The following is an 18,879-nucleotide window of genomic DNA, read 5'->3' as shown; positions in this document are numbered from 1 at the left end:
CTCCTAGTGCTGGACGCTTTGAAGGCGAATCTTGGCGGCCATGGACTCCATGAATCCGATGTCGCTGAACAAGCTCATCTGCTGAAGGGTCTGTCCAGTAGTGATCAGCTGTTTTGAGCTTGGTGTACTCCAGTGCACACGGTCCAACTAAGAAAAGAGCCCAGGAGAGAAACATGAGTCTGCCTGCAAATCTACTGAATCTTACACTGCTGGCCAAGTACTGAAAGTGGGATTTTCTTCTCAAAGCAGATGAATTATTAATCATCACTTAATGATCCTACAGGATCAGCCAGCCCACTATATAGATAATATGTATAATAACATATCAGGTCCTATTATCTACAGCTGCATTCAAATATTCCTTTAGTACACAATACCCTGCCACAGAAGCATTTATAGTTCCAATCTGCTTGCAAGCATTCTGTAAAAAGCCATTTCCATTCTGTCCTCTGATCTAACCAATAATTAACAGTACTGGTCTCTACTGGTCATGAATGCAACAAACACCATCTCCTCCACTGCTCTATTACAGTCAGTCAAACCATGTGCTAGAGATAAGAATCACCTTTTGTACAGTTATAATATAAAATGGTTTAAGAAGCAGTTTATTTTCTTTAGGATAAGAAGTAACTTTGCAAGAACTCACCTAGAAGAGAGGCAAGTATTGGGCCACAAACAGGATCTGCTAGTAAAGCTTCTTTTTCATAATATTTACTAGGAATAAAAGATTAGAGCCCAGTTAAAAACACTGGCTGTTATGATACCAGTAGTATTACTTAATTGGCTTTAAAACTATCACGTTACTGCTTATCAGAAAATAAGCCAAAGAAAGCAAGATAGATAACAACAGAGAAGCTGGACATGCTGCTTTCTTTGTTAAACTGACAACAATTTCTTCAGTATTTGGTGCAAGCCCCCTTGGAGTCCAGTGGACGCTGACTGTGTGCACAGGCAGAAAGCAAAACTACTGAAGTCATCTATAAGGTCAACGTAATAAAAAATAAAAACTGAGGCAAAATGCTCATTTCAAGAGTGAATTCAAACAATTAAATTAACTATATAAAGGGAAGTTTTTACAATTTAGAGTTCTAAGAGCTTTATCAAGACTGAAAATGGAATCTAGACTGTGCATCTATAGTGCTGCACACGTACTGAATCAGAACACATTTTCCAAGGTTGATTTTAATCACAGTTCTAGTGCAAAACAAATTCCAACACCAGAATTTAGCTGTGATTATCAAATGCACGTTCTCACACAATGGGCAAATAAGCAAACCATCTACCTAAACCACCAGAAATGGGACCAAAGGGATCTAAAACCCGTCCTTTCCTGAACTAGAAAGGAGAGAAAAAGCAGTTGCTAACTGCTGATGCATGCATCTCCTCTAAAAGCTGTAATACAGCTTGACTGGCTCACATACTGATCTCCAAAGAACAACTGTTGCACTAGGTCTGCAAGTATTTAGAAGGCTTTTCCTACATGGCACATCCTAAACTCAGGTGCCAAGGGACACGGTTTAATGATGAAACTTGGTAGGTCAGGGTGATGGTTGGACTTGGTCATCCTGAAAGTCTTTTCAATCTACATTATTCTCTAGCTATTCTTTAAGTACATTGAAATATATTGCAAGAAAGTTATAAAGAAATTAATTTGGCCTATTTTAGACACTTGTGTTAGTATTAATTTCCTAAACACAATCAATAACATTGACTAGATCTCCATGGAGCATAAAGGAAGTCTAGAACAATCGGTTCAATTAAAATATTAAAATTATAATATAAATTTTTATACTTAATAACATTACCACCATCCCTACTTTTGATCCATACTCTTCCATTCATCAGCTGTATAATCTCAAGTAAGTCACTTCCTCTCAGTGTGAACATTCTGCCTCATCTATTTTGACACTGAGCTCAAGGGGAAGCAGCTTGCCTTTTGCTAGATGTGTTTACCCAGTATATTGATTTGAGGCTTTAGACACTAATGCAATATGGAGACAAGTAACAATTCTCTGCAAGCAATGCTGCCAGTTTTTCACAGAGACCAAGAGATTCACACATTCTTAAAACGTATTGTTTATCTGTGAGGAATGTTCTTAAAACACTGTCAAGAACAATGAACTACAAATAGCAGTTCTTGCAGTGACCAAAAGTATTCCCACCACAGCAGCAAAGCTAACTTTAAAACACACAGCCCAAAAATCCAAACACCCAAATTTCTCAGAATGTCATTATCCTCTGCTGTCTCTCCCACTAGATGGGGCTCCAACTCTAAATCATCTTCCTTAAGATGGGAAGAGCTGAAGGACTTAAACACGGGGTGTTGTGACATACGTTTGCCATAAAAATGCATAAGAACAAATGTTATGTTTTATTCACTGCAATTGAGGTTCTCAAAAATCACTAACATTTGAGGACGTGGCCCTAACTCACTAGCACAGATGGAGAAGCCAGTGAGGTGAATATCCACAATACATGGAACAACTGTGATCAAATTCTCTTTGTCATATATGGTGAATCATGTGGAAGTAAAAAATAAAAAAAAACACCTTCAAAATATTCAAGTATCAGTAGATACTTGATACAAAGGATACAAAATACTTTCGACAAATATCCACACTTTAGATTCTTGTTTTACCTGCAGTTATCAACAATATACTGCACAATCTTGTCGAGCACCTTCTCAATCAATGCTGTCCGAACCCATATATGTTTGATGGCCTGAGGAGTCAGTACAGGTGTTTTATTTGTGGTTGATCCTTGCCTCTTGAGGGGTTCCTGCAAGTTCGGCTGATTTTTCCTGAAAAAGGACATAAGATAAAAGTTGCCAAAGTTCACAATCTTTTCTCACTGGAATACCTCCAGTGACAAGTCTACACAGAGAGGTGCTGGAAAACACAGCACGTGTCTGACAAATGCATATCTGTATACTAGCTATGTCAGCACTCACCACATCGGGTTTCAGGATTTTAGTCAGGGATTTTTTGAAAATCATAGCTGTAATGAGTGATTTGGGACACTTGAGTTTTGGACTAAAATCAGATACCAAGCAGTCCCTAAATATAGCCCCAAACAGGTCTGTATTAGTTATATTGGGTGAGGTAGTCCACCAGCAAAAATATCTTTTGCTGTTGGTGCTTTAGAAAAATCCCAACATTCGAACTTCCACGTGCAATTTAGGCTGAAATGAGCAGCCAGCAAATCTATAGCAGACTGTAGCTGTCAAAAGAATGAAGACATAACAAAATGCCAAGTGTAACATAAAGTAAGTTGCATTTGATTAACAGAATTTAGCTTCTTATCAAATAAATCTTCCTACTTATTTGGGAAAGCTACACAGAGGATGCTAAAATAAAAAACCAGATTCTTGCCTTCAGATTCTACCATCAAACTCAAGCTAGCCATGATCCCCAGAGGGCACAAAGCTGTTTCAGTGCAAAATATTCCTACTGAGACCAGAAGCATGGAGCAGGGTTTGGGATTAACAGAGGCAGAGCAGTTCTATAGAGCTCCTGCCATACCACTGTCAGGCAGTCCTTGGACACAGGCCCATCTTTTTATTCTCTGTGAAGCACCATGTACAGCTACAGCATCAGCTGCGCTGGAGCCTTGGCAGGGAGATCCTCTCTCTTACTTCCTACAGAAAGACAGCAAGACAACTAAAAGATAAGCAATATCAAACTGAGAAACCAGAACTAAAGCAAATGAGCATCCAAAGCCAGCTGGTAGCTTGCTTACAGCCATGACTCCCTGCTTCTTCCTATAGTATTAGCCAGCACTTCAGAAGGGCCAATGCAGAAATGGGGTGCTTAATGCTGTGTTTTAGTGAGTGACAGGATGGTGAGCTGGTTATACAAAGCAGATTCACTTCCCAAGTGCAGATGTAAACAATGCAGGGACTGGCCAACAAGGTGGTCTCTGAGCCATTCCATTCTGTGGAGTTACTTGCTGCCCAACAAATCTATTTGACTCCAACTGAAAGAGGGTCAGCTGCACACCGTGCCTCAGGCATGCTGTGGGGGTGGTGTTTTGATGCAGGAGCAGGATGGGACTGTTCTCTGGAGATCCCAGTCTGCTGTGCTTTCTGTTGTAACATTGCATAGCTTCATGTGGTAGAAATACAATTTCGAAGAAAATTCCCAGCAGAACACATTTTTATTTACGTTGGATATTCCGACATGGTCAATGTTCACTTCTTAACCATTCAATTACAGGTGTCCAAAATACATTTGCATACTGACAGTGCTCCTTTCACTTCTTTGGTGGTCCACCGTACCCAGACTGTGAGCACTCTGTCAGTAACTTTTGTTGCTTTGCATGGACTAGCCATCTTAATCCTTTGCACTGTAAGAAGCTAAACAAAACACGAAAGACCCACTTCCCAACTTCTGTCCTTCTGCTGTCAGCTTGATGAAACTAAAACATTTGTCTTATTTGACACTCAAGATTCAAAGCTTCTGCAAATTTGGCAAAGAAAAAGCCCTCTGTGTTTACCAAGTGATCTGTGTATCCTCTTCATAAATACTGTGTGAATTTTGCTAGTAAACAGACATCATCCTCACCTGCTCTCCACCTGCTGCTGCAGCTCCTGCACTTTCTTGCATATGTCTCCTGCAACTGCATATGTCTTGCCAACTTTGGTGAACAGCGCAGCTACCTTGTCGGTTCGCAGGAAGCCAGCAGCCCTGCGTTTCAGCATGTGCAGGAGACATGCTTCCACAACACCTGCAAGAAAGGGAAGGAGATACATCCATGGGTACTCCTGTCCTTCAGCCTTCTCTTTGGTGAGTGCTATCTGCTAATGCAAACCGGTCAGGCGTAGAGACATGAGAACAGAGAGCTGCAGAAAGACAGCCAAACTAGATCTCAGAATCAGATGATGCAAGTATGTAAATAATCTGCAGTTATAAGCACCTTGTAAGTTACTGGCAGTGAAAGAATTCCAGATTCTACTGAAGATGAAACCAAATGCAAAAACTCCAATGAAATCTTCACGGCAGAACCAATTCAATTCATTTCAGCCTGCCGAGAAACCTAACCTGGTCTCATTTAAACTGCAGCAGGAAAAATTAAAAACAAACAAACAAAAACCCAAACAAAAAGAAACAAAAAAGCTCCCCATCTAGAAGCTTTTAAAACTTCATTGCAGATGAGTTGTCAAGTCAACATCGTCCATAAAAAGGCATGGGGAACAGATCAATTCATTCACAGGGAGGAAAAAACCCCAACTAAATGACATCTGCAAGGTGTGCACCCTCACTGAAACCCACGGAGGCCTACCAGCCCTTATAGAAAAGTCTGTGTTCAGCACCTGAGCAATGCTCTCTCCTCTTCAAAGCCAGCAGCCTGTTCTGTAGTAAACTGCAGTTGGAATGGCCAAGTTAAATTTGTGTTACGAGTAATAAACAGTATTCCATCTGCTCTGATACACATCACATCTCTCTCAAGATTTGGCAGCTAAGTTTGACAGAAGGCAGCATTTCGTTGCACCTTCAGGTGCTGAGCATTTCCTGAAGACTTACAGTACTTAATGGTTTCCAATCCCATGCTAACCAAAAGCCTGTGTCTGAAAAAGACTGTCCTCTCTGCTGAGCCCCTGAAACCTACCCCAACTCCAAGACTTAACAGCACACGGACACATCTCCTGCATTTAGTTAGCCTAGAAGCTGTTGCAGCAGCTGAAGGATCACAGGATCGTCTGCATTAAGTTATTACGATGCTTTCTTAATTTCCAGCACTGCTCTCCTATTTCTTTGCTTTGCAAGACTGAATAACTACCTGCTGAATGAATTAAAAAAAAAATAAAAATAAGAGAAGCATTTTTGAGGTTTCATAACTTCACATTTTGTATCTTAACATTCCGAAAAAAAGAAATCTCTAATTGGCTTCCCACTAACATATCTCTATTACAGAAATTAACCTTGTGTGTGTTCTGAAAATATAACCACTTGCTTTTTAAGTGTGGAAAACAGCACTAGAAAAGAAATGGGAAACACATTGTGGGATAACAACTATTTTGCTTTCAACTGTGAAGGCAGATATGTCTTTAAGCTAAGTAATATTGGATAAAATCTGACAAAAGGTAAATTTTCCATGAAAATCCCTAATTTCCCAGTGGAACAGCCAGTAGAATTAAATATTGATGGCTTAGATTGCTCATGTGGCTTTAGAATGTTCATGTAATTTTTTTTTTTTTTTTTAAATAAATCAGGATAACAGTAACTTGATTTAGGAAAATCAAATCTTCTAACTATGCACCTTGAATTCATTCTCGGTAAAACAGAAATCAACATACTCTTTACTCCTCCATCTTAGCCCCTGCTAAATTTAATTAAACTGAAAATTCTTCAGAATAAATTTCACATATTCCCTCGTTGCATCACCTACATGGGAAAGACTCAACAGAATCTTCAGTTTCATCTGCAAGTGAAACAAGAGACATGTATTACCTCATGTCTAATGTGAGACGTCACATAAGTGCTGCTGCTAAGCATGTCAAAACCAGAGGATCGTGATGCACTGTGCTGTGATCAGCTTCGACAGCTGAACAACAGGGACAACTCAAACACAGGAAAACCCCCCACACATGCAGCCATCCTCCAGCGAGCAGGTAACCCAGGGGATGGGCAAGCCCGTGGCAGGCCGCGCAGCTGGTGTAATGAAATTGCATGTCTCATGCACTTACTGATAATTAAGGACTTGTTGGGTTTTTTCTTTTGTTTTGTTGCTGGACTCTCTCAATAAATAAAAGCATTCAAACATTCACAGTATTCAACCGATACTTCAGTATCAATGCTTCTGCTATTCAAATCCACACCTCCTTTATCCCCAGGACAAATAGACAAAGTTTCTATTGAGCTAGAAAGTACACAAAGGAAATACTGACCCACCTATGCTGCTTCCAAGTCACTGCAGTCCAAACAAAGCCTCGCTGAGTGGTACAAGGTATCTGTACACTTTAATACCTATCTGAAGAAATGGGGATTCACCTTCTGCTGTGATCCCTCCATTGGTTATTAGCCTCCAGTCTCACATCAAACTGCACCAACAAACTGTTCTTTAGAAGAACAGAATATCCTACATTTTTTTAAAAGTGGTTATTACTTTCTCTGTTTCACTAAGGTCTCACTGCAACAAGCACTGTATAAACACCTACTGGTACACAAATCATATCCCAAAGTAGGGAACACCAATAACTTCTCCATAATTAGGGCACTACCACAGCTGACCCCAAACTACTGTGCAATAACTGTCCTAGCACACTTACTGCTGCTTGCACGAGGGCTGAAGCTGAACCCAGAGGAGCACAAGTCCAAGAGAAGCAACAACCAAATACTCACAGAGAAGACTACTGCCTCAGAACTGCCTTGCTTTTTCACCCATATCATGTGCAAAAGCCAAAGAGAGCACCATTCCATGAAAGAAAGGCAGGAGACACAGGCACATCCCTGCCTGACCTCTCAGCAGTCAGCTCAAATTGGCAAACATCTGCTGCAATCAAAGGACATCTGTAGGTGGCAGAGGCAATGCCTGTTTGCCTGCAGTCTTACAAGTGGGAGCCCAGTGCTGATGACATCTCTGCAAGCACGGCTGTTTCTACTCAAAGGAAGAGGGAGCATCTGTGCATCTGATAGAGAAGCAGGAGCGGGGGCGTTTGGTTGCACACAGGGTTGTGCAAGGCCAGGCAGAGTGGGATGGGAACAACAGTGATGATAGCAGGGGATGCTCTTCACAGCACAGCCCAAGATCCTGTCTTGCAATCATCACAAAGAATCCTAACTCAGCTGCTGTTTTGCTCTGCCTTTCAATTAGAAATAGAGAAAATGAAAAAAAGGCAGCTTTCAAGATGCTTAAAGCAATGCAGTAATAACTGATACCAGATCTTAAATGAAGCAACCTGCCTTTAAAAATAACTGCAAATAAGTGCACTGCTGTTGCTTAGGAAACAGGCTCTCTTCCCACCTTCTCTGTATTTTTTTTGTTGTTGTTATTTCTTTAGAACAATAAAATATTGATGAAGCAAATTTAGTGAAAAGCATAGCAGGCACAGCTTTAATTACTAATAAACGTTGCAGCTGCCATGGAGGGCAATTTCCACAGTGACTGCCCCTGAAGCTCCAGTATTTAATTATTCCACTGTGACATTTCTCATCACAAGGACCTGGCGTAACATCAGAACCCAACTGACTGCAATACACAGAGCAGTTATTTGCAAGGGCAGACATGCTGCAGTTAGCTCCTGGATTGCCTCACAGTATGTGTACCACAGGATGAGATTAATGCACCACATCCAGTTTTATGTGCAAAGCACCGGAGGTCTTTAGGTTTCAGTCCCAGCCACAACGTGTGTCACCTCCACATCGCTTGCTTCGCCTCCACCACCAGACTGAGGCCAGCTTTCTTCAGCTTTTCTCTCAGGGCTCCTTTATACAAGAGCATTACTCCACAACAGCCAATTGACTTTAAATTCATACCCGACTTAATCTGAATTAAGTTTCAAGCACACAGTGGCTTATTTCCAGCTAAACTGAGAAGCATTCAAGGAAGGGAGTAAGTCTTTCAGCAGACACATTCCTACTCCGCCATGTGGGACAGGACAGCTGTCACCTCCTCAGAGCAGCCCTCCGACACAGCAGCTGCACAAGAGCTTCACAGCACATTAGTTAAAGAGGTCAGCAGCCTGGAAGATGCACGGAGGCTTTTTTGCTTACTGCATGCCCAGAGGCAGGCACTCATCTCATGGCACCTCCTCAGCATCACCCACAGCCGCACTCCTGCACGCACACATAACCAAGCTCAGACAGAAAGGAATCTTCAGCACAAACTGATACACATGCAAAAGAATCATCTCAAGCTTCAGAATCTTTTTAAAGACAAGAGAGGACACCAACAGCGACACTCAAATGTCTTTGCAGAGGAAATACAAAGTATTTGAGGACCCACCTCTGCCAGAAAGCAAGCTGCAGTCTGGAAACTAAGAACAGATTGCTTCATCCTAGAAGTAAGGTGCATATTTTTATCTGCAGGAATGCTGAACAAAACATCCACAGAAAAGGGGGATTCTCCACATCTTTCAGTTTTGAAATCCAGGCCAGATATCTTTTTTGGAAGAGAAGTCCTTGGTCTACGCCAGTTACTGAGCTCAATATATACAGACAACATGATGAACTCTTCAGCCAACACGATTTGCACAAAGTAAATGCAGCTTTGCCAACAGATCCACAGATGTGCCCAGATTCTGCAGCAGACATCACACAAGTACCTCAATTACATCTCTAGAGCTCCACTTAGTGCAGCCTGTACACACATACATTTGCCTTTATTTATATGTTTACATGCGCGCAGGTAAAAACTACGCTATGCTCAGAAAGCCTGAGCTTCCTACTGTCACCATAGCTACAATACATGCATGAAAAAGAGAAACACAGATCCCCGTTGTGGGCGCACTGGAGGAGCAGCACCGTGCTTGGAAGAAAGTCTACACAGCTCAGATAATTCATTCGCATCATTCAGCTGACGGCAGCCATCTGATAGTTCATCAACTCCAGCCAATTATAAGGAACATCCCCTGCAGTATCCACCACTTAATTAAATAAGTGCAGATATATTATTGATTTACAGAAAAAATAATCCATGTCTCCAACAAGTTTTAAAGAATGTCACATTTTAATGACTTCAACAAGGATACATCTTGCAATGTCAGATGAACACCCTCCTTTTTTTCCCCCTTCATTAAGATCTTGACAAGAATTAACAGACTATGAAATAAAAGAGCTCCAGTGATGAGTTTGGAAGAATGGCAAGCAGAGAAAAGAAGGCCTGTGGAAGGATTATTAATGGGATTTATTTAGGTGAGCCTTTCCTTAGCTAAATACCTTGTTTTCATGGAAACTGTGCACAGGGAATAGGATTCACGAGACTTGAAGAAAATAAGAACAAGCAAGAGGAGGAGGATGCTTTTGCTGCGCCCAAGTAATCACAGATCTGCCCAGTTTGAAACTCATCACCAAGTTACAGCATGCCATGTCATTGAGAAACACTCTGTACCTGCACTCTTTCCAAGAAGTAAATGACTGTAGAGGATGGATCCCAATATGCTCCTCTGTCTAAAGAGCGCGGCTCTGGGCATTTTATACAAGAGAGAAAAACAGAATATGAAGAGTGTGCTTAGGTCTCAACCCCATTTAACATCTGTCTTCAAACACCAAGGATCACAGACTGTCCAGACTTCTCAGGCTCGTGGGGCAGGAGACAAAGATAACAAAGAAGGAGCTATGCTACAGCCAAACTCCCGCTCCCTCATTTGATCCTCAATACATCATTAATCAAAACCCAAGTCTGCAGCAATCGCTGCAACTGAGATTGAAGGATTCCCTCAGACACCAGAAAAAAAAAAAAAAAAGGCACCAAAAACAAGTGGGCCATTTGAAACTAACATTTTCCTCAGCCATTTGCTGCTGCGATTTAAACATCATAACATGGGTTACGAATGATATAAGAATACCTGCAATTGTTTCTTCTCAGGATTGCTATAATTTTCAAGGTTATAAGCACATAAACCCCTGGAATTATAGAGCTCATAGGTTACCTAGTGACCTCTCTTGGCTGCTGGTGATGTTTCTTCAATACTGGTAATTATTTCATTTCCTCCCTGGAAGCACAGCAGAAGCAGCAGCTAGCTGGAACTCAACACCTAAGGCTGTGCAGTTTAATAGTTAAGTTGACCTAGACACTCACTACCTGCGTTTTGCTCTACCACGCAAACAGAACATAGACATCACTTTCACAATAAGTCCCTGCAGAAGGCAGTGAGGGAATAAAAAGGTATCTAAATGGACAGTCCTCAGTTCTAAAGATAGGTCTGGCTGGGACACATCAGGGATGGAAGTTGGTGACCACATCTCTTTAAAGTCTTGACCATTAAGCTTCAAGGACCCTTCAGAAAATGAAAGCGTTTCCATTAAACACTGTTATGGTGAATCAAAATAACTGAGGTTTCTCTAAATAACTGGATGCAATCTAATTTGATAGCCCAGAGCTAACATAACATGTTTAGCAGAGTGCTCTAAAAAGCATGAGAAACTGTACCTCACTTCTCAAGCTAAAAGCACGCGCAGTTCAAAATCTGATTTCATAGCAGAGCTAATATTCACTCTTTTATTTCCCCTCCCTCTAACACTCTGCTCATTACTTAAAAGTGGTCAACTTTGGGGCACTATCAAAAAGCTTTTAAATTTGTGTGAAAAAAATATTTACCTCCCCTCAATTATGATAATCTCTCTTAGGGCTAATGTGTTTATGAAATGATGTGGAATCTCTGTAAACTACTTTGAAGGTATTACTCATCACTGAAAATGCTCCGTTTGTTTCCAAATAGGGATAGGAACACAGACTTAAATTTTTATTATTATTATTATTTTTTTTTTTCCAACAGACCTGCATTTACATAAATGATTAACTGCGTTTTTAAAAATGTTCATGCCAAAATAATTAAAACAATAAAACGTCTGTTTGGACAATGGTTATTTACACCTGTTTCTATGTAAAATACATTTCTGCAAACTAAGAAAAAAAAGGAAGAGTGACAATAGAACTCTTACTTTTCTGTGCTATTCAGAAGCTTCTAGGTACTTTCCTACAAAAGCAGGTGTAAGCAAGAGCATCTGTTCCCAAAGGCTGATTTCCAGAAGAACTACAAATGTGTGACTCCAGCTGAACTGCCTGGGAACAGCTTGTTGTGCATTTCAAAAACAAACAAGAGTTTCACACATTGCCACCTCCCAAGATTTTACTGCATGTCTCTGGATTTTTGATACTCTCTTGATAACTTTATCATTTTGAAGTGTGCCACTGGGCAAAAATCTCTGGATATGAAACGTACTTCTATTCTTCAGCTGCTTTTATTTTCCTGTCATGAACTTTAATCTAGTCTTGTAATTTAGAGCCATGAAGGAAAATATTTCTGACTCGTGATTTTTCATTGCTTGGGGCTGGCAGTCATGACTTTTGGTGACTCTGATAACTGCTCATATTTCAAATCTTGAATGAGAAAAAACAGAACACAAGCTCCAACATCACAACAGTCATTGGTCCCTAATTACATATTCTCTTTCAAACACAATTAGCTTTGTGCAAAATGGGATAACAAGTCATCATAAAACTAACGAAGAAAACAGTCCCACAACTAACCTCATTTTTGCTGTTATCCCTTTCATACAACAGCAGCCTAGATTCTTAACTAGCAGGCACTCCTGTACTCAGACATTACCTGTCCCTGGTGCTCCCCAGATACCTGGCCTTGAGTCACAGCCACACTCCTGTTCAAATGCTTCCCGGTCTTCCACTGACAGTTTTGACAAGGAGAAAATACACTGCTAACTTCACTGAGGAAAACATTGTCTGGGCAAAGTTTGTTTCCAGCTGGAGTATTTATCAATTTACCTTTAAAAACAAGGTACATCTGCTACATTTAACTATTATTATTATAGAAGCAATATAATTTCTGGCTACATAACCCATTCATAAGGCACCAAGCATGCGCCACGTTCATGGAGTGCTTTAAGTTCCTTTTCCAGTAGAAGGCTCCCCCCACACACATCATTTTCTTTTCCTCCTTCAGTGAATAACACACACAAATGTAGCAGTGTTTGAGCAACCAGGGAAGTTATTACAGCTCTGCAAATGCAGTACGCGAGCAAAACATGAAGTGTATTAAACAAACACCACAATGATAACGGAGCAGAGAACAGGGAAATAAACCTCCCCTTACTGACTGGCCAAACAGTGATGTAGCTGCAATGCTGCAGGCTGTCACCCCCACGTCCCTGCAGGCCTGCCCTCCTGCACAGGCAGAGCTGGCATTTCCCTAGAGCAGCCACACCACGACAGATCTGGACTGGACACAGCATAATTCCTCATGGAGGAAACCAGTCCTGAGAGATCCAGACATGAGCTACACACCCTTGACAAAGCAAGAACAACATTCAGGTGACCTTGTCTTTGGATTTGGCCACAATCAAGGTATTATCTTGCTGCATTAAGTTGATTTAAACAGATTTTAATTTCTTTGCTTACAGCATCACATTACTGTCAGACCTGAAGATGGGCAACCACACACAGCGAGCCTTGAAGCTTCATACAGCTGCTGGACAAGCATGGGAAATGCAGCGTGCTGAACCAGAAAGCCCTGCTTGCTGATTTCTGGTAAAAACACATCAGATAACTACAGAGGCAGACACAAGAAAAACTTCCCTTTTCTTCCCTTTTTCCTCAGAAGCATAAAAGCTGGGAAGGACAGGTATTTCTGGTGAGAACACCACCACCCCCAGAACCCGCAGGGGAGCTCGTTGGAAGGCAGGATGCAGGACAGCACTCACTGAACACACAAGGCATGGTCCGTTTGTAACATGATGTCAGCTACTGTTACTAAGGCAACGGCACAAGATAACCTGGGCTGAAAACATCCACATCCAGTTCCTAACAGAAATGTCTGTCCACTAAAGATGTAAAAATTTAAACACAGCCTGCATCATTTCATTATACTTTTCATTACACTTCTGATTAACACTACATGGGTGAAATCCACCTTAGAGCAACCCACTGTCCTTGTGAACGAATAGAGTAAACTGGGGAAATAGGGAGATAGAAAGTGCAAGTACTGCTTTGTTCTCTCACACAGGGCAGTCGGTGACAGCTTGAGCAAAATACAGATGGCATAGCAACAGGCAAGAACTTCCACAGCAACCTTCTCCAAAGGGAGCGGGCTCCTCCCTGCAAGGAACCCATCCACATCCTCCTGGTTCCAAAGTTTGGTTAAGTCTCGTGCATAGGCTTGTGCACAATTTCCAATCAAGTATTTCAGCCCCAGATCATTAAAAAGAAACGGGCTTTACAACACTTGGACATAACAGCACTTCTTTATTCCATCTGTAAGCAGGCTCTACTTCGTTCCAGCACCTGCAAAGCCCATTTCAATATGCACTTATCCACAGAACCACTACCTAAAATCCTGACGCTGTGTTCACTTTCCCCTCATGATAGCTGTTGGGAGTTCTGCTTGAGCAAGGCTCTCAAAACCTGTCTGCATAAATCTCCACATCCGTGTAAATCACACACAGCAGTGTGGTTACTCAGCAGCTCAGTTGGTCTCCCCTTGCCAAAATACAAGTGGTTGCTGTAACAGAGGAGTATCTCAAGTAGCTGAGCAATAAACTGCCCACTTAGCTCACTCTGCCACTGACACTGACTGAGCCCCAGCCTCCAAATGTATTAAAGAAGATCTGGAAATTAAAATCTGTGCAAGGTCATCTTTCCCAGCTGACCTCGTCAGACTAGGGCGTATCTGCTACAGAAGCATTAAAGGAGTTCTTGTCCTTACAAACCCCCATGTACTGTAACAAACACACACTTAAGATCATGGGAAAAGCAGCAGATAGTACTTAAGACCCAGTGGTACCTCAGCCATTTAGCATCTAAGAGAGCTAGGAAATTTTCAGTTTCTAGTGCAAGCAGGCATCAAAAATCAACTACCATGTATTTAACAGACTCTTGCTAAGCTCAGCCTTGCAGAGAGTAAAATGATTCACAAGAATTCTATATTTATATTGAAGACTCACTGAAAATGACTCATATACTGAGCCAATCTAAATTTAAACAGAAGGAAAAAACTTGAAAGCACATGAAACAGAAATTGGAGAGGACAGAGAACTGCACACACAAGAGAACCCCAGCCAGGAGCAGTTAATCTGCTGCCAAATCGGCTGGAAATTCTTCATTCAATTAGTTGATGCGATAGTGGAAGTTTCAGCTTCACCTACATCTGTTTTAGAGATAATTAAGTCCTGCGTTTGAAGCAGCGACCTTTATGCAGGTTAGAGTATCTCCTTAGGATAGGTACGATTGCTGAGTAGTAATAAGGCACAGATTGTTATCAGTTCTTCAGACCCTGCCAAATCCTCAGCACAAACTCAAACAAAGTCACAGCAGGAGGAAGAGATACTTATTAAGAAGATTTTACAGTATTCCTAATGAACAGATCCAAGCAGAAACAGCTGCTGCCCCACCAGCCCTTACATCAACAATGCAGCCCCAAGACAGAGAACTGACACCCTCACTTGGAACAATCCAGATTCAACAGGCAGTCTGCAGCAAGGGCACAATGAAAGTTTCTTCATTCGCTCCAATCTCAGGACCATTTTCCTGATTTACCCTTTCCTCTGTGTAAGTACACAGCAGAGTAAAGGGGAATACTAAACATAATGACAACATAAATGCAGAACTCAGTGCAGGCTACTATTCTCAGAATTTTGTGAACACGTGCTAGTACTTGTCTCTCTAAACAGCCTTGCACTTATCACACTTATCTTCAAAAGCAAATTCAACGTTTCTTAACCTCTCTGCTTAGATGATGGCTATTCTCCAGTCATTCTCAAGCACTGCTCTGAATTAAATCTTCAATTTGAAGCACAACAAGAAAGCAGCAAGGAGTTCACAGACCAACATGCCTTTGCAATTGTATGCAGCTTTAATTCTCACTAATACCTTGCTGTGATATTTTCCACACACTGAAGTCTGACAAACAGTGCTAAATCCTTATTGGCCCCAGCAAATGATGGCTGCATCACAGAATCAATATTCAAGAATTCCTTTTCAAGCACGTGAATGAAGAGGCTATGCCTCCACAGGAGCCTCTGGTACAAACTCTCGGGGGCTGCCTCCTACTGAGGCTCCTGCAAACGGACCATTCTTTATCCACCAGTCCACACAGGGTCTGCTTCACTCCGCATCACGACACACATTCACGTCAGCCTACAAAGGCCAGTCAAACAACAGTCAAACTCCATAATTTATTCAGACTTTGATCTTGAGAGTTCTGAAACATCAGCTGTTGTTGATGCACTTTGTGGTATTACCTCCAAAGAAGTTTTATTTTCTTGTTAACTCTTGGTAACACAAGTTCCAAAATGCAGCTTTTTCAATGACATTTTGGGCTGAACTCTGTCAGCTTCATTCAGAATGAGACATTTTATTCTACAAATACACTGATAGAGTTTACAGAACAAACTGCTTCAACCTGGAAGATAGCTGCCAGAATTTAACCTATGACTGGAAACTTCAACTTTTGCCAGTTATTCTCTGGGTTGTAGCTTAACAGTCACTTATCTCTCAATACATACTTTTAAACTATTAATGCTTCCTAGAAAATCACCTTGTTTTGGCTTGGCATTTGTTTTGGACAATGCTATTTAAATAACTGTTTTATTATTCATAAAGTACCAATGGATGCAGCAAATACAAAGAAATGGTAGCATGAGCCTGCATTCCATGTTTTTCTGATACTGAAATCCCAGTATTTTCCTCTTACAGCAGAATAAATAAATCCCTACAAAGTAAGAGTATGCAGCATTAATTTTTTTGTGTGCCATTTACCACATAAGGCGATGATATGACTGCTGTCTTCATGTACAAATTTCCTGGTGACTGCTTCTTCCATGATCTGCTTTACCTACAAGAAAGAAGTAAAAAGAAGTGATTTTAAAATCCCAACACGAACAAGGACAGCACTTGGGAGTTTCAGCTCGTTTCAACCTTTGCTTGGCATTTCCCCATCTCTAGAAGATGAATCACTCATGAAAGTTACTCTCTGCTTAGAGGAAACGGTAAAAGGATGCAAGAAGGGAAAGGAATAACAAAATGAAACACCTTTCTATAGGATGGGGTAAACCACAAGGAGAACACAGACAAGTCTATCTGCAGCAGGCCTCTCTAAAAGGCTGAATTATTTCAGAGCACTCAGAGTGCCCTCTGGAGAACCTCCTCAGCAGAAGTCAGCTGGTCAGCTAGCAAGCTTTTTATATGGCGCATCCCTGGCCTTTCTGTGTATATTACTTCTGCTCACTACATCGAGATCATGTATTCCTACATGTTTTTTTTCCCCACACAGGGCATTCTGCTCTTTTTTAAACACAAGGAATCCCTGAGCTGCAAAGACGTGCATCCTAAGCAAGCCCTGGAGTCCATCAAATAGTGAATTATCTAGCAGGTAACCATGTGTCCCCACAGGCAACTCTATCAACAGACCCAGCATTCTGCCTGTGAATCAGCTCAGTTTGACTGGGCGTTAGTGCAAGTGGCACAGCAATGGCCACCACGAGCCTGCACAGGGGCTGCATTTTCATGTCTGGGAGACCTCAACTCCTGCTTCCCAGCGGGTCTGCACTGAGCTCTCATTAAGCAGCACCTGGTACCTGAGATTAGCAGTTTAAAGCTAGCTGGGTTACCGCTCCTTTGTAGTGCTGATAGGTCCAAAGGTTGCAATTCTTCCCTCTTAGTGCCCGAGCCCAGAGGAGCTGCAGATGCATTGCTTGGGCAGCATCTGGGCTGTGTATTTGAGGTGGCAGCTGCCTACAAAGGTTCTCTTCAGTTTGGAGTAATTATTCCTCCAGTGAGACCATTTGTGGAGCCATCACACGTACCTTCTTCCAACTGACAGCCTGAGGCCCATACCCACTCCCACAGCCCCTGACCTGACGAGCAGCTGCACAAAGCCCCAGCCCTGATGCTCACTGTCCGGACATTTCAACATGTGACATCCTCTTTAGAGCCCAACCATATTTAAGCTACTAAACGAATGGCTCCATTTGCTGCAGGGGAAAAGTACCCAAGAGCCACTGGCATTAAGGTGGCTAGAAGAGGGAGCACCAGAGAGCAGCTCCAGGATAAGCCATGCACGTGTGACTGAAGTTTACAGACTTGAATTTAGGCACCGTTAATTCCTTAAGACTGCAGCTAAGATTTCAGTCCCAGCTCCCCAAAGAACAGTAACTGGAATCCTGCCTCTGACTACAGGGAGGAAGATGAGTAGTTTAATAGGAGTTAGAGCTCAGGAGCTTGAAGGCAGTTCCTGCTGTCACACACTTCCCAGGCATCCCCTGCACATCAGTGTTTATAAGCTCAGTAGCTGATGTAGACGCCACTGTATGGACTCAGGAAGAAAGAAAAAAAAACAACTGTAGCCACAATTAGAAAAAACAAAGTTATGAATGCAATAAATCAACACTACTTTTGTGCAGCAGTGCCATGTGGTCAGCCCATTGTTGGGTCTTAAATCTAGGACCCCCAACTAAGCAGTACAGACCAACTGAACAATTAATGTCTGTTCCCAGCTGCCACCAAATACAGAGCAAAGCTTTGCAAATTTTCAGGAGAGTTACTGCATGTTATTACAACACATTTTCAGGGCACTGTCAGAAGATTCAAACACTGGAATGCACTGTTCTTCAGTCATACGTCATTGCTCAATGCCACGCAATTCAGGGATGCCCTAGGCAAGGAGTTCAGTCAAACTCTTTCCAACCAAGTTGAACACAAGCTCTCTGCCCTCCCCTCAAAGTCTGCATCATTCTCTTTGTAGGGAATTATGCTGTTGCAGCTCTGACTGTCTGTTCTGGGAAGGCACTTGTCAGTGAAGTTTTCTGAGTCTACAAAGGCATCTACCTTATCAAGTGCAACCTATTCTCATTAAAATAAACACAAGCATCCCCTCCTCCCTTCACTCATCCAGCTGCACAGGTGAGTAATCTGTTAGAACTTTTGGTCTGTTGTGTCTGGATTTGCTGCAAGGGAGGAGGCAACAGCATGAACAGAACAGCATCTGGAGAGAAAACCCCTCCGGTGGCTCCAAGGTGCCACAGGCTCCTTCCATCCCATGCCTCCTCTGTAAGGCCAGTACACTGCCTAACCAATCAGTCAGCCTTCTATTCTTGCCAGGTGGCACAATCACACAGAGAAGCTGATGCACTTACTGCTTTTATTTCAATCCTTCCATTCATGAACCATAAGTGGCAACAAAGCAAGAGAATTGCAGAAAGCTTTATTTTA

At 41.9% G+C, this 18,879-nt stretch overlaps 1 protein-coding gene across 10 annotated transcripts in view; it reads right to left on the bottom strand.

Annotated features, from left to right (window-relative positions):
* SGSM2 (small G protein signaling modulator 2) overlaps positions 1–18,879 on the bottom strand; it is a 44,355-nt gene that overhangs the window by 22,928 nt on the left and 2,548 nt on the right. For 9 of the 10 annotated variants that reach the window (XM_085240557.1, XM_085240563.1, XM_085240559.1 and 6 more), the window contains exons 2-6: positions 16,429–16,504; positions 4,563–4,725; positions 2,639–2,800; positions 647–714; positions 2–147 (exon numbers count right to left, since the gene is read on the bottom strand). In XM_085240557.1, coding sequence (XP_085096683.1) covers positions 2–147; positions 647–714; positions 2,639–2,800; positions 4,563–4,725; positions 16,429–16,504 — 615 coding nt within the window. Of the gene's footprint in view, position 1; positions 148–646; positions 715–2,638; positions 2,801–4,562; positions 4,726–5,607; positions 5,724–16,428; positions 16,505–18,879 lie in introns of those variants that run through there. The other variant, XM_019621955.3, reaches the window with a different exon arrangement.

The sequence above is a fragment of the Meleagris gallopavo genome, chromosome 21 (genome assembly GCF_905368555.1).
Source record: "Meleagris gallopavo chromosome 21, MGAL_WU_HG_1.1, whole genome shotgun sequence".
Lineage (NCBI taxonomy): Eukaryota > Metazoa > Chordata > Aves > Galliformes > Phasianidae > Meleagris > Meleagris gallopavo.
Note: the sequence above shows the minus strand (reverse complement) of the source record. Positions and strands in the feature narration are given on the sequence as shown.